Here is a 16,708-nt window from a genome sequence, read left to right as displayed (position 1 = left end):
CCTTGAATGATACATGCATGCCAAAATATATGATAATCTCTTACATTGGTTCAAATTAAGACTCAGCAAGATGGGAGAGCAACAAAAATTTGAGTATCAGTAAAAAAATAATCAGAAAGGATACCTAAACTGAGGCTATTCACATAAAGGTATTAACTGGATATTTTCAGAAAACAAAATTTTAGTTGATAAAATCACCGAAAGGAAAGATACGAAAAATGAAAAGAAAAACAAAAGAAAAAAAAGTGAAGAGAAGATTATGTTGGGACTACAACAGTTAGGGTGAAACCTTAACTTGTTATTCGATTGTCAGAAAATTTACCTGTTCAAAGAAATGGAGACACTGGGACCACTGGAGATGAAGACAAGTTTGTATCTTGTAGGATTATTGAGGTTTAACGCTGCAAAAAGTAGGGTGGTGTCTTTCTGGTTTGAGTGAGCTGAGACCCCAGAGGGAGAGGATGGACGGTGACGACGTTAGGTCTTCTTTCTGACCTTTTTTTTTATCGCGTGTGTGTCTTGTTTGTGAACTTTATTTTTTTATTGCGTGTGCGTTGGGGTAGGGAGGGGTGGGAGAAGAGAGAGACACCTTTGGTCTTTTAGTCTTTCCTTGGTAACGTTAAACAACTAAAAACACTAATAGAATATATAAGATTATAATTAAAATAATGTAGATAATTCATTAAAAATAAATGACACTAAAAGAACGGTTATGAGAAATGAATCATTAGACAATACAATTAATTTCAAAATTATTAATCAAAAGATTTTTTAATATTTATGATAGCTAAAAATAACTAAATATTGAGAAAAATATATCGTAATATAATTTTTTCTATTCATTTCAGAATTTTTGATATCAATAAATTTTATGTGTCCTAAAGTTTAACTAATTTTCACAATTTTTTTCATTTTTATTTTCTATTGATAAGTAGAGAAAAAAATGATGGAAAGTCACAGAAAAAAATGAAAGAAATAATTACTTAACGAAAATTCTATGCAATATAAAACAGATTAACATACAAATTAACAAATATAAGTAAAAAAAATAAGTAAGAATGTATTTATTTTTTTATAAAAAAATATGGTTCTTCCTCTTAAATATGAAACTTGTTAAAAGAAAAGTTAATTATTGTTAATAATTTTATCCGTAAAAATTTTTTTTAGTAATAAAATCTTCCTAACAATTTTTTAAACTAATATTTCCTTTTTTCTTATATCGACCGAATCAATAACTTTTATAACATAAAAAAGTAAACTTTGTGTAGATATTAATTGTTTATATGTACTGTAGAATAATGTTTCTAATTAACCCACAAACCAAGAAAAAAAGAAGAAGAAAATTAAATATTAAATATATCAATTATCTTCAAGTACAAAATGAAATCTCAAACTTCTATCAAATTAACATGACATTTGAAAACTTAAAATATCTATTTTTTCAAAAATAATTTTATAAATAAATTGAATCTTGTGAGAAGTAAAATTATAATTTAGTCTAAAGAAAATATATAGTTATAATAATGGTATAGGAATTAGGAATTAAAAAAAAACAAACTCCATCAAAGCATGTGATACAAAATCATTAAGTAGAAGCTGGTTTAAAAGAAGGCTAGCTTTCAAAATTATCTGAACATAAAATAGAAATGCTTCCTTTAATATCAGAAACGACAGCCAATACCCATTTCAGCATCCATAACAACGCAATCTTAAATTAACCCGAGGAATGGGTCAGAGTAAAGTTGCTCCAATCTTTTTGTATCCTAAATTAGAATTTATAACCGAAACAGTTCACGAAAAAAGTAAAACAGTTCTGGTCATGAAAGGGAAAAAAGATCATCTAAAATGTAGAGGTTTGGAAAACTGGAAAAGTAAATTGCTAATCACCTTTGAATTTGTAAGTTTTATTATTTGTGAGCCCTAGTATCTTATTTCAAGGTGATTAAAGTCTTAGTTCATCACTTTACCAACCTCCTCAAAATAGATCAACATAAGTGAATTTTTATCCTACTATACCAAACATAAGATAACTTTTATTACTAAAGGAAAAGTGAGAGAAAGAGACAGAGACTCTATAAGGTAAAAGAATTCAAGACAGAATCTTGTAGCAATAGAATTCAAGATAAAATTCAATAGTGTGTACCTAAGGAGAATTGCAAAAGAAGTCTGCGTTTGCTATTTGTATATGGAATATCAGAATTCTTTTGAGCTAGTGCTGCGATCACATCTCCCAAACAAGAAGGAGACTTGTTAATGAATTGCACTTCCTTTAGTCTTTCCCCTGTGACTTAAGACTTGTCTACTCATTCACTTCCAGAAAGCTATATCAAATGCAGACAACTGCAAATGGTGTTATAACCGGATGTATCTTTTCTGTGAACATGCACGGTGAGCCAACTGAATTAAACAGCCTTTATTATCAGTGGATGCGTTAAACATTTAAATTCAAGTATGAATAATAAAACATAATTTATTGACCGGTATTAAAAATTCATCATAATGTACAATTTTTACCTCGATTAAATGTGGAAAGGTGGTAAAAATTGAAGAATTTTCACCAATAGTCCACCATCACTAGGACTTTCACCTTCCTTCCAAACCTTGAAATCAGAAGGAAAGTAATTAGCATCACTCCAACATTTTAGGGAAATTAGGTAAAATGGTCCTTGTACATTTCCCTGTCGATCTTTATAATACCATATCTTCAACTGATTAAAAGGTTGAACCTCTTTTGTAATGATCGGTTGATATGAAATAGTTATATTCATAAGCAAATTCATAAGCAAATTCGCATAGAGCTACAAACTCATTTATTTCATTTTCTTCTTTTGCTGTCTAACCATATGAAAGCAACCTCATCTAGCCAGAAAACTAAATAGAGAGCATCACGGAACAGAATAAACTTGAATAAATAGTTAAGAGGAACATAATTGATCCTCATATCCTTAGAGGTTCAACCTGATGGACCACTCTGCCAGAAGAAATAAGAAAAAAAACATTAGATGGATATATAATTGGTTTAAGTTTGCATATATAGTAAGCAAACATTGCTTCTTATTTCATTGGTTTGTGTCCGCGTCATACTTCTTTTATCTTACCATGGTGTATGTCTTCCCAGATCTAGTTTCACCATATGCGAAAATACAAACATTATATCCATCCATCAGAGATCTAATTAATGGGTCTGTGTCCTTAAAAACCTCATCTGTGTACAAAGTTAGAATAAATTTCAATAAGATGATGTAAAAGAGAGGGAATGGAAGGAAAAATTTTTGTAATCAGCATGTGGAACTCTACCTTAGCCAGCCTTTGCACCAAAAACCCGATTGAAGTGAAAAACTTCCCTTCCATCTTTCAATGTTTTGGATGGATATAAACTGAATACAGAACCATCCTCCCCAATGAAATCAATAATATTCTTGGATTCAGCCTGGAATGCGGGCCTGATTCTGCAATAAACTCGAATATTACCTATAATTTGGATCTGAAAAGTTTCACAAAATTAACTTTGTTCAATAATATATAAAGAGAAAGTGGCCATTAATTAAATAAACAATTACAAATTCAACCTTTCAGATCTTGAACCATGATAAATAATTTCCCATTCTCTTCTACTACTCTGTTATATCCAGCAGCTTTAGTTCCCATATCCTCTACTTGACTCCTTGAATTCATAAACCAGTATTTCATCTCAATAATTAATAAGCATAAAACTGATTCTCAATACACACAATTAACTCACAACTAGAAGTTAAAAAAAAGCATCAATCCAAAAGGTAACAAACTAACAAATGAAGCCATCCAAATTCAAACACAATGCCCTTTGAAATTTTGGAATAATTCCAACACAAATCTCAATTGATCATATACCAGTGCAAATGAAAACACCCCTTTAACAACCAAATTTATCAAGATGGTTCCCATCCTCTAGCAGTATTTGAAGTATTCTGCAAAACAAATTGGGAGTGACCTATTTATCATGATAAGTTCCTAACAAATAAGAAATTCCAAAGTGAACAACGACAATTCATAATGATATCTAATTGTTCAAGCAAGATCTAAACATAATAGGAAACCTTAACAACACTTTTTCACTTCCTCTACTCAGTAAATAGATATTTTTGTGATACCTAACCTCACCTCCATCATGACCGTCACTGCCGCCATAGTAGGACATCTTGTTCGTCTTGTTCAAATGCTGCTTATGCTTCTCCTTCTGCTCCGCCAGCACCACCAGAGACTTCGTCCTCTTCCAATCCGAATCTATCTTCGCCAGAATTCCATAGAGAGTGAGAAGAGATGTGTCACTGAGAGGACTCCGAATCAGAATCAGCTTCACAAAAAGGAAAGTAGTGAGGAACCTTGGTGCTTCACCAGTATGTGCGATGCCCTAACCTCAGCTCCATCACCACCGTGGCTATTGCCACAGTAAGACATCTTCTTTGTCTTGTTCAAATCCAGCTTATGCTTCTCCTTCTGCTCCGCCAGCACCATCAAAGACTTCTTCCTCTTCCGATCGGAGTCTATCTTCGCCGGAATTCCAGAGAGAGTGAGAAGAGATATGTGACTGAGAAGGCTCCGAATCAGAATCGGCATGACGAAAAAGAAAGTAGTGAGGAAGACATAATGTCTTTCCAATGGAACACCCCTGTTCCCCAATCAGATTCATTCTAACTCCATCCTGCGGTCCACATCTATTGATCTAATGCATCTAGTATCCTAGAAATTTTTAACCTTTTTTACGAAAAATTATCTATCTCTACACTATTAAAGTATTAAGATAGATAACTATGTTAAATATATCAATAAATTAATAAAAGCAACTAAGTATTTGATTAGGCATGACTAAATCGAAAAAAAAAATGGATGAAAAATATATTTTTACTTACTTTTTACTGGAGTTGATAAATTTCTAATAATAAAAGTAAAATTACTAAAAAATTCATTATAATTTTTTTTGAGAAGTTCAAATTTATATATTTTTTAAAATATATATTTTCACATGATAAATAAATAAAAAATACCTGTAACCAATTTTACTTAAAAATATATTTTTATATGAGATATCTAAATATAAAATTATAACACGATTGAAAAAAAATACATTTTTTAAATAATTTTGGGGTTCATTATTTAAATTATTGCATACATTTTAATAACTTGTAACAAAACAAATATATATATATATATATATATATATATATATATATATATATATATATATACACCAAACAAAACCCAAGTCTATATATAATAACCATGCTTTATTCAAAAACACAGAGAAACATACCCACACATACAAATTTAAGCATAAGAAAGAGAACAATAAGTTTTATAAAGATCACAACTCTAGAGAATGAGTTGATAATTACATACCAAAATAGATCTGTTGACAACATACTTTACCAATTTTTCAACTACTTAACACAACTAAGCAAAATTCTAACAATTATTTAGAATTTTGTAATGTATATATATATTGTAATGTAACAAATGATTAGCCACTACACTCATTCATCCTTTCAACAGTTTCGCCAGTATTTTCACATTGTCCAAAGGCCCTCCAAAACTCCTCCCTAATAGTGAGAGGCTGATGATTCCCAACTAAATTGGAACCTTGTGAGGATGAGATTCTTGCATGAAAATCATAGTTAACAGTCTACAGAGAACACAGCAAAATATAAGAACAAGGAATGCAGAAGAAAAAAAAATTGAGATGATAAAGAAATCAAGTATGATAAAAATTTGGAAACTAATAAAAGAAATATTAAACAAATAAAGAAACAAAAGTTAAGCGATATACATGTATGCATATACATATTACTATAAACATAGTTTATTAAGAGATAAAGCATCAAAGTCCATTAGATCAAGAAATACCCAACAATTCCAGTTCAGAACAGAAATCGGTGAAGCCTGATGCACTGGAGCACCTGAGCTCGACGAACATTGAATGCTTGCATTGGAGTGAAACTCAACTGGATTCTTAAATTCAAAAGAAAAATGAGGAACAAAGGAATCCAGATGAAATTTCTTAATGGAACAAGAGAGTAATAACATCAGTAACACTTAAAACATCACCCATGAAAAAACACAAAACAATATAACCAATTGAGTTTAACTTGATCAAAAACAAAGTGGACTAACTCAACATCAGATTTACATAATAATGTTATCACCTGCTGTTGATTATCATGGGTGGAATCCTCCAAAAACCTCACAATATCAATATCATCACATATTGCACGAACAACATGAAGAGATTTATTCAATTCATATCCAATGGGTCTAGGATCCACTATGAAGACAATTTTCTTGTTCATCAACTGAGAAATCATGCTATTCGGAACAGTGTAATCATTCTTTGACTAAGGAAAAAAAAGAAGAGGTACATTAGCAAAATTCACATACCTGAACCATAAACACTAAACTGAAAACAAGGATAATTAAATTAAATTAAAACAAAAATGATTACTTGGGAGGAATTTCCATCGTCTATCAAAAATTTTGAGCAACTCTTTTTGAGTATTTGCATCACCTTATCATCCTCAAGTATGAAAATACTGCTGCCATTTGAATGGGAAACAATAATTTTGATGCGATACATAAATAATGTAAACAAAAGCAAAATATACACTGAGAGACAGGTGTAGAAGATGCAATAAAGCAAAAAGAAAATTGGTACCAACAATTCCGAGAGATAAAATAGATACCTTCTTATGGCATCAAGACACTCAACTCTACACAGATAACAATAAAATAAATTCCCAACATGAGAAACATGTGCATTACACAAATAGCAATAGTACCATCACTTCTGATGTTTCAGCACATCAATAATCTCACCGATCAAAAAACAAATCTGATCCTGTAGAGAAACAGTAATTGGTATATTATGATACATGTTTTTATCATACTACACATGCTGAAACACAGTTCAGACGGTTGAGAACATAAAAATAAATACTAACATTTCTTGATGCAGAAGAATATATTTTAGCACAAAGAATATCAGCAAGCATCTCTTTAATGATATGCAGTTGTATTGGAACACCAGATATGACTTGGTTGTCATAACTTCTAAGTTGTCCACACTGAGAGAAGTCTTCAACTATTGGGCTAAAGGCCGAATCAGAACTAACATCCTTAAAATTTGGAAGCAAAGCATGAATTACAAAACGCAGCCAACTTTGTAAAGTATGAGTAAAAATCATATTGGCATGTAAAGGAAACCATTAAAAACAACAGCCAAAGAATTAGAAACTGGGGATCAACAAATTATATCTAAAAATGATTCCTCCAATTCATTAATATCTAACAGAAAGAAAGAGTACTAACATTGATGCACTAATCAGCCTAAAGTTTGTTGAAAAAACATGCATCACTAATGACATTGATGATTTTAAAGGTAGCGCAATAACCGCGAGTGTTAATCCTCTTTGCTTGAATTTTGAAAACAATCTCTTTCCCAATGAGTTGATGAAAAAACTGTGGACAGTATTGGTGCTCAATTTTCTGTCATAGAAATTGAAAAGTGATCACTAATTAATGGACGAAATTGAAGAATAAAAAATAGTTATTGATACAGTATACAGAAATAAAATTTAAGAGAATTAACCATACCTCATGTTCATCTTCTAACAACAAAAACACATCAGAACAGGTTCTCCCCAATAGCTTAGTGGCTGCACTGTCTAACAAGACAAACATTCCACAAGAAGTCCCATCTTCAACAAGTATCTTAATCCTGTAACTATAACCAAGAAAGTAAATATCAGATTAATCTATTTGTGAGTCTCACAATAAGTTGATATGTGAAGCTTACTTATATTATTGAATCAGAACAGATGAAAGAAAATTTTTAAATCATAACGTGGATTTACCTTATCATAAAATGCTGGACCTCTCTGCCGCACAGCTGACAATGAAACACATTATCATCACCTACAATTGGATGACCACAAACACAAAAAAAGACCCACCACTCTGGATTTTCAACAATCTCTTTAATTTTTCCAACCACAAAGAATTGTCCATCCTATTAAAACAAAAATTTTATGAATTAAATGGACAAAGCATGTCTACAATATGAAAAAATCAATTAACATGAGTACTTCTTACATAGCACTAAAACATGTTAAAAACCTAATAGTACACACCTCATTGTTTCCCTTAAGATTAGCAATAGTCCGTATTAGTTTCCAGTCAAAAGATTCATCATCAATTACAGATACTAAATCCCCAATCTCATTACTACGCAGTCTACTGAAATGGTGGCTTGCGATATGGTATCTATGAAAAAAAATAATATTAGAGTAAAAGAATTTTAGGAAAACAGCTAGAGACAGAGAGAGAGAGTGTGAGAGAGAAAGAGTGTGAGTGAGTGAGCAATAGAGAGAGAGAGAGAATAAGCAACTGAGCAATAGAGAGAGAGAGTGAGCAAGTGAGAGATGAAGAAAAAGGCAGAAATTTTCAGTTCACTGGAACAAGATTTGAGAACAATTGAATCGAACTAACTCATCGAGAAAATTCACAGTTTCCTGCATATCAGGGTTGATTGAAACCCGAGAAACATTGATCACATTTTGGAGACTAACTTTATCTACAAATCACAAAATACAATAAGAAGAAATTAATTCATAAAGAAACAATTTATTGGTAAACAAAAATATATAAATAGATCAAACTCAGACATGTGTGCAACATGGACAACTTTTCACCTCTATTGATTTTGATCTTGAAAGATTGCAAAATAAGAACTGGTGGTCTGTGATACTTTTGCAAACTATCGATGTCTATAAGAGCAGAACAGTCACCAACAAGATTGCAGGGTATTTTCTTCCTGGGTAATCATTATAATAAATGAGATACAACAATAGAACAATTCAAGAGTAATAAAAAAAATGAAAAACAGGCATAACATAATTTAAAAATAGAATGAAAAATAGAAAGGCAAAGGATACCCATCAGCAAAAACCTCAAGGACAATAACTTTCAATATCTTTCCATTACACTCAACATCCATTTTCCTTTTCAATCCGCACAGCACCCCAACAAAATCTGTTTAGTCAAATTATAGCAAAAAAGATTAAACTGCCGGATACAATACCACAAGACATTTCATTGAGCTATTATTAATCTTACTTTAAAACACCTTTATTCCAGATCAATTTTGAAAAAGCGAAACTTACCTATTAAGTACTCATAATCAGTGCGCTTTTGAAGAATCTTGTCCATAAAGGTTAAACTTAAACCAGGATTAGGTATGACTCTATTTGTAGCTGCAACAACAGAGGTACTACACTTGAAAAGGATGCGGAATCGATGTCTTGTAACCCTAACCAATCCACCATTAGGTATCACTTTGAAGTCGGAAATAATGCATACATGTCCTTCTTTTAACTGATGAATAAAAGTTGTGATCAAATCATCCTCAACAGTTGCTTGGACCTTGTCGTGCTGGAAATTAAAAAAGAGGAAAAAAATAATCTGACAATTTCTAAATATCATACCATGAAATATTACATGCTAAAACTGATCACAATCACAATTTTAAAATACACAACTTAGTTAAGTAAAAACTGAGTTTTTGATAGCGCGCGCACACACACACACACACACACACACACACACTCTCAACTGCTTATCTATCAAGACCACATGTAAGAGTTTCTGCATATTTTCATTAACAATGAAAGCATCTTCTCAAATGGTCAAGGTCTTAGCCTCAATACTCCAAGTTTCCTTCCATGGAGAGATTTTCTGAAGAGGATCAATACTAAGACTTATCTTATCAATAAATAAATAGTAAAGATGAAAGAATATAGATGAAAAAAACAAATTAAAGAATAAAATATCGGCAACATAAAACTGTGTGGGATTTGGATTTTTCTCAACAGAAAGGAATGCAAGGGAAAAAAGACAAGTAAGGAACAACTGATAGCTCTTGAAAAATCTCCACAATACTCCATTACCTCATTACTACTTATACCAGAGGAATGAGCAAGTTTGTAAGGCAAAGCTTGTAGAATACGTTTCTCTTAGACTCCTTGGCTAGATTGATTGATTGATTGACATATGACATTCAATGTGCCCATAAGTAATTAAATTAGATATACTCATACCTCTATATAATATAGATATGTCATATCAACCTATCTATGAATCTATATAGATCTATCTATCTATCTATAAATCTATAAAGAAACCATACCTACTAATTGATCCTATCTTTGACTATATAATAATACTATTCCCAATAAGTATGACTGGTGAAATAGAAGACATGTCAAGTTATTGCCAATCAGAAACATAGATTCCATTATTGAAAGTGAAAATTGATAATCAATTCTTAAGCCCAATCATTAAATCAAGAAGACAACAATAAGAAACCAAGAAGATTAACTCAGATAAAGAATAGCAAAAATATTCTATCCAAACGAATCAATTAAACCTACAAAATGAAACCAAAGTAGCACTGAATTAGAGGATGTACAAAATTAACTAACAGATCCAAAGTACAACCATGAATAATTAATGACATCAAGCACAAAAATAACACAACAAAAAACCCTCTCCAAACTTAAAAAATGAAACGAACAAAATTTTTTACCGCCGTACGATCATGCGGATGATTGAAATGGCAGCGAGAACCATAGCCACCGAATCCAATCCTCAAATAGTAGATACAATAAGACTCATCAAGCCTTTGGCAAACCCATCAGCAACAGAAGAAAAAGCCTCACCTTTGCAAAGGAGCAAATTTTTTTTTATTTTAGGAGAACCCATGATAAACGTTAGATTCTGCGGGAAACCCATTAATCAGTTTGGGAAATAATAACCCATGAGAAATATTAGGTAACGTGCTTTAAGCCTTGTGACAAGTATAAAAACCTGTTTTTGGGATAATTGGAAGAGACAGAAGACCCCTGATTGATGAACAGCATCCATCGCGACTTTCATTGAATCACACACCCAACAAACAAAATTGATGACCTCAAGAGAATGGTTCCCAGCTCTGGGTACTTGGCTTTCTGATTCTGGAGAGGATGAGTGCGAGGGAGTGATCGTTGAGCTGACGGAAACGAAATCGGGTTTCAAAGTGAGAAAGAAAAAGAGAGAAAAGGACCCGTAAATAAACAAAATGAAGAAAAGGAACAACATGATTTATGTGTTAATGGGAGTATGGCAACCTTGAATTGACATTTTTTTGCCAAAAAAGGAAATAAAAAAACTGATGAGATATATATTTTTTAATAACAATTAAATTTAATCTTAAGTTGAATGCATTTAAAAATAGTAATGAAAACCATTTTATTAACCAGTATCTATATTTTTTCCCAATTATCAATTTCTTTTTTAATATTGATTAATAATTAATTAATTATTGCATGGGTTTATCTGAAACTGGTAAAATAAACGCATATTTTTTTGTAATTAAAAAGGGATTTGATTAAATAAATAAAAAAACTAAAGAGAGATATATTTTTAATAACAATTAAATTTAACCTTAGGTTGAATACATTTAAAAATGGTAATGAAAACCATTTTATTAACCAGTATATATATTTTTTCCACAATTATCATTTTTTTAATACTGATTAATAATTGATTAATTATTGCACGAGTTTATTTGAAACTGGTAAAATAAACACATATTTTTTTGTTGTAATTAAAAAAGAAATTTGATTAAATATATAAATATCATAGTTATATCCACATTAGAATTCAAAAGAGACTAACATTGTATTACAAATCAAACAACAATTTAAATTAGTATCTGAACATATTAAACTAAAAAGCATGAAGATCCTCCACAACAACAACTTAAAATAGTATCTTAACATATTAAACTAAAAAGCATCTAGATCCTCCACAGCTTCATGATCGCTTCCACATTGGCTGAAAGCATCTTCAACTTCAGGCATAGAATCAACCAAAACATGAATCTGAAAAAAAATTGAAATTCTCTCAGTTATTGATATTTTTAAATACTAATAATCGAACAAATTATAAAAACTATACAACCAAACCTTATGCTCATTCATCTCAGCAGCAGCCTCAAAAACATTAATAACGGAGGCATCATTCCAAATTTGTTGAACAATATACACAGATCGATTCATCTCATAACCCACAGGCCTAGCATCAACCATGAATACAACTTTTTTGTGCAAAAGACTTGAAATGAGTTTCAATGGAACAACTTTGCAATAAGATTCCTAAAAAAAAAACAAAATAGTTAAAAAATAGCATAATAATAATTTAGGTTTTCCTTAGGAATGTCAATAGATACAAACTAACTATATCTATATCTATATATCTATATACTAATTAAAACCACAGCTGGATGACAACCTGATTCAACTCTGGGTGATTATCCAAAAAGTTCAAGCACCTTGTCTTTATTAGTTGCACAATCTCACGATCTTTAAGAACAAATATATTATTGCCATTTGCATGAGACACTACAATCTTCAAGCAGAATCTTGAAAACCAGGAGAAAACAAGGAAATTTTAAGTTAACATTGAAATAATAATTAGTTACAAAAACAGAATAAAACTAAAGAACAAAACACCTTGGGACAGCATCAATGCATTGAAGTTGACATATATCACATGATAAAATTTGTTTATTAGCTGACACAAGAGAATCACACAAACAAGTTGAGAACCACCACTTATGTTTCTTGAAAACAGATGATATAGTTCCCAGAATAAAAACGAAACCACCCTGCCAGCAAAGAAAAAAATAATACAGCATTTCAAATTTCAAATAATTTACAAAACTATCAATTACTAACTTTTCAGCATATGATATAACAAGAATAACAAAAAAGAAAGAACAAAGAGATTTTATCACAGATGAGAAAAAAATATACGTTTTCAACATCAGAATAGCAGTGATTGGGTAAAATAAGATCAGTAATAATATCTTCAATAGTTTCTGATTGAATAGAATTCACACACACTACTTGAGTCTTGTAATCTTTCCCAGTTGCATACTGCAAATAGGCATCATAGATTGGTGGAAAAATCGGATCGTGAAGCCTTGCTGGGATAATTTGGTTAGAATAAGTATCGAATGCATTGATTCAGAAAAAAGAAAAATGCATGAACATGTTGCAACATAGGGTGAGAAATCATACATTCATATAATCATCGGTTGCAGCTGGTTTCGGATTATCACTAAAGACATTTACAATTTTAAAGGACCCGGAGTAATCTGGATCAACTGCAAAAAGAATTTCAACCTTGAAAACTTTCTCCTCTCCAACAACATCACCAAATATTTGTGGAGAATATGACCGACAGACCTTGGAAGTTTAATATAAAAGAATCAGTAAAGTTGAACACAAAAAAATAACAAAAATTAAATGAGGTTCAATATGCATGAAAGAGTTCATACTGCAAGCACACTAGGATCAACAAGGAATTCTTCGTCTATCCTAAGAAATGCTTCAGAACAAGTTTTTTCAAATAGTTTTGTTGCCGCATTATCAAGTAGAACAAACAAAACAGCACACTCAGCATGGTGAATCTTTATCCGAATCCTATATCTAACACAATTAACAACCAAGAATGATAACTAAAACCAATAAATTAAATCTGCTTAAAAATACATAGAGTGAAGCATAACAAAGAACTAACCAAAAATCTAAAAGATTGATAATTAATCTATTACATAGTAGAGTTACATATGAACCTTACTTGACCATCACATGTTCAACACATGAACCATAAGCATCACAAAGGTAGAGATCCTCATGGTCAACAACAGCATGACCACATACACATGAGTAGTACCACCAATCTGGTTCATCCATAACTTTCTTAATTGTCCCAATAACAAAGTAATGAACATCCTGTAAAATTTTAAAAACAATGATATAAACCCAACACACATGTTTAAGAAATTGAAGTTTAAGTATTAAATGGAGAGTTTACCAATCTAAAATAGTACCCCGTTATCTACATGAAGATCTTGAATATTACTGATCTCTTTGGGATTGAAATAATCACCATCAACTTTAGAAATTAAGTATCCAAGGTCATTGGTCACAAGTCTTAAGAATCCATAACTGGCTACACTAAATCTACATAAAAGATACAATAAATAATCTTCATGACACAAAACATATACATGAATACCAAGAAAATAAGCATAGCAGCTTGTACCTTTACAATATTTTTTTCACAACTAACCTGCGTAGGAACTCAACAGACTCAAGAATGTCGGGATTAATGAATAACCTAGAGACATTTATCACATTCTATAGAATTACTCCACCTGCATGCAAGAATCCTACTCTATTAGCCTCAAACCATATTTAACTTAAAAGGTCAAAAATAAAAAAAGTAATTATTATAGTAAAAATTTGCTGAATATGCCTGAAACTAACTTTCAATTGCTTTGATTTTAAAAGACTCGAGGACAATCAGCGGATATCTTAGATATTTTTGTAAGTTATCATATTCCAACAGACCACAAGCATTTCCAAACACATTGCATTGGACCTTTTTGCTGGAGAAATAAGTTTCAAAAGATCAAAAGGATCTAACTATATATTTATTGTTATAAACATAAAGGCTGGAACAAAAAAAATTGAATGAATAGAAGATAACTACTGATATGGGAGAAAGTAAGAGACATATTACCCATGAGTAAAAACTTCTAGCACAACTGCTTTGATCAGCTTCCCATATGATGCTACATCTCTTTCTTTTCGAACACTAGTAATAATCTCAACAAAGTCTAATAATTAGATTGAAACATATACAAATTTGAATCAGAAACCACACTTGTTAAAACATAATACTATGATCCTAAAAAGGTAGAGCAAGAAACTTGTACAAACCAATGAGGAAATTGTGGTCCTTTGTCATTTGATCAATTCCATCTATTGATGTAAAACACAAACCAGAATGAGGTATCCTTGGAGATACCATAGAAACAACAGAGGTCTTGTATTGGAACAAAATTCTGAACTGATGTTTGGTCATTCTGTTCAAACCAGTGTTTGGTACAATTGTAAAATGGGTCATCAAATACAGATCTCCTTCGTGTAGAGACACAGCAAACTTTGATATAAGTTGATCTCTAATCGTTGCTTGGATCTTATGTAACTGCAATTGAAAAAAAATAGTTCATATTTTGAATTTATTAACATATTTAGGTATTGTAAGACCCAGAACCTTTGAAAAGTCTTATTATGATCAAATTTCAAATCATATAGTTATTTATAGCCTTAATTTCAGAAATCATTTTATTAAAGAAAATTAAGGCAAGTTTTGATTTATTGAATTTGAGACGAGTTATGATTATTATCCAATTTTATAATTATTGGATTATTTTCTATATTTAAATTATAAAGTTGATAGTTATAAAATAATAAGGATTTTATATGATTTGGATTAGGTAAGTAATATTTTAAATATTACTATTGCTATTTTGGAAAAATAAAGAAATTAAGTATATTATTTCTAATTATTTGATTTGGGCATTTTATTGAAAGTAATTTGTAAAAATTGATGAACAAATAGTATTTTCTATATACATCTAGTGTTGGATTTAATTTGGGTTTTAATTACCATATTATCCCTAGTTTTAAGTGAAATTACTAAAATGCCCATAACCCTAATTTTTTAAAATAAAACCCTAACCCTAGTTTTCAGAAAATGAAACCCTAGCCTTTCCCCATTGTCTCACGCCGCCATACCCTTTTCCTCAACTTCAGTAAATCAAAGAAAGAAAGAAAAGAGAAAGGGAGAAGAGAAACGGGGGATCGGAGAAGTGGAGAGGAGAAGAGGAAGGACGGCACTGGCGGGCATCACTGCCGCCGCGCCGTCGTGTTGCCGCCGAAGGAGAGGAAGCTGCGGACCATGGTCACGGTCAAAAGAGAGAGCACGAGCCAGGGCATGCAAGACAGAGCTGCCATTGCTGGGTCACCGTCCAGCCTCGTCCCACCGCGTCTCGTGATCACCGACGTCACGCCTGGTCACCCTTCGAGCTCGCCATCAAAGACGTCGCGTCTCTGTCATGCGAGGGGAGTGCGACCCACTGCGTGGAGTTGCGCCGCCGTGCATCTCCGCTGCCATCACTGACCAGCCAGGCCACTTCGCCATGGTTGCCGCCGTGGGTTTTAGCTGCTGGTGAGGAAAGTAGAGCAGTCACTAACACAGGAGGAGTTGCGCACGTCACTGTGAGCTGTGAACCACTGACCGAGAAGAAGCTCCATCCTGTTACCACGCTGGAGTCGTCGCCGCCAGCACCGTGCACCACCGTCGCTGCTGCCATCGAAGAAAGCTTGCCGTCACAATTCAGTCGCCACCGAGCCTGAAGGGGAACACCAGTGATACCACCCGACAGTAGCTCCCCTGCGTTCCCAAACTCCATTCTTGGAACAGTAACGCTTTAAACCCTGCTCTAGTTTCAGTTTTGTTCCTCTGTCTTCTTCCTGGCCTAATTATAGGACTATGGATTACTATTTTAGTTGTTGCTGGTTTATCATTCGAAAGTGGCATAATTGATGTTGAGGTCGTTGTTGTTCTTGCTCTGAGAGATCTGATGCCACAATTGTTGTCGGGTCAATTCAGAGTTTCGGTTGCTTCGTTTTGTTAACTTAGTGAGTATTTCTATTTCGAAAGCCTCGCGTTAGTATTTTGCTGTGTTCAGTTAATGAATATGAGTTTTGATAACGTGGGGTCG

The 16,708-nt window shown here is 32.2% G+C and overlaps 1 protein-coding gene across 1 annotated transcript; it reads right to left on the bottom strand.

The window, feature by feature from the left end:
- Window positions 1-5,497: 5,497 nt before the first annotated feature.
- Window positions 5,498-10,950, bottom strand: LOC130975290 (uncharacterized). The gene is made up of 14 exons (XM_057900107.1): window positions 10,894-10,950; window positions 9,192-9,459; window positions 8,964-9,060; window positions 8,721-8,842; window positions 8,518-8,602; window positions 8,160-8,292; window positions 7,884-8,038; window positions 7,624-7,753; window positions 6,972-7,145; window positions 6,816-6,868; window positions 6,412-6,430; window positions 6,180-6,368; window positions 5,881-5,985; window positions 5,498-5,659 (listed from the first exon to the last, which is right to left on the bottom strand). The coding sequence occupies exons 1-14, from the start codon at window positions 10,948-10,950 to the stop codon at window positions 5,498-5,500; spliced, it is 1,749 nt and encodes a 582-aa protein (XP_057756090.1).
- Window positions 10,951-16,708: the final 5,758 nt, after the last annotated feature.

The sequence above is a fragment of the Arachis stenosperma genome, chromosome 1 (assembly GCF_014773155.1).
Source record: "Arachis stenosperma cultivar V10309 chromosome 1, arast.V10309.gnm1.PFL2, whole genome shotgun sequence".
NCBI lineage: Eukaryota > Viridiplantae > Streptophyta > Magnoliopsida > Fabales > Fabaceae > Arachis > Arachis stenosperma.
The sequence above is the reverse complement of the archived record's forward strand: the minus strand, read 5'-3'. Positions and strand labels throughout refer to the sequence as shown.

Coding starts and splice junctions, on each gene's coding strand:
- LOC130975290 (XM_057900107.1), bottom strand. CDS start 10,950: ATGGATGCTGTTCATCAATCAGGGGTCTTCTGTCTCTTCCAATTATCC. Junction 8,603..8,720: donor CAAGATCAAAATCAATAGAG/GTGAAAAGTTGT, acceptor TGTGATTTGTAG/ATAAAGTTAGTCTCCAAAAT. Junction 7,754..7,883: donor GTCCAGCATTTTATGATAAG/GTAAATCCACGT, acceptor TCTTGGTTATAG/TTACAGGATTAAGATACTTG.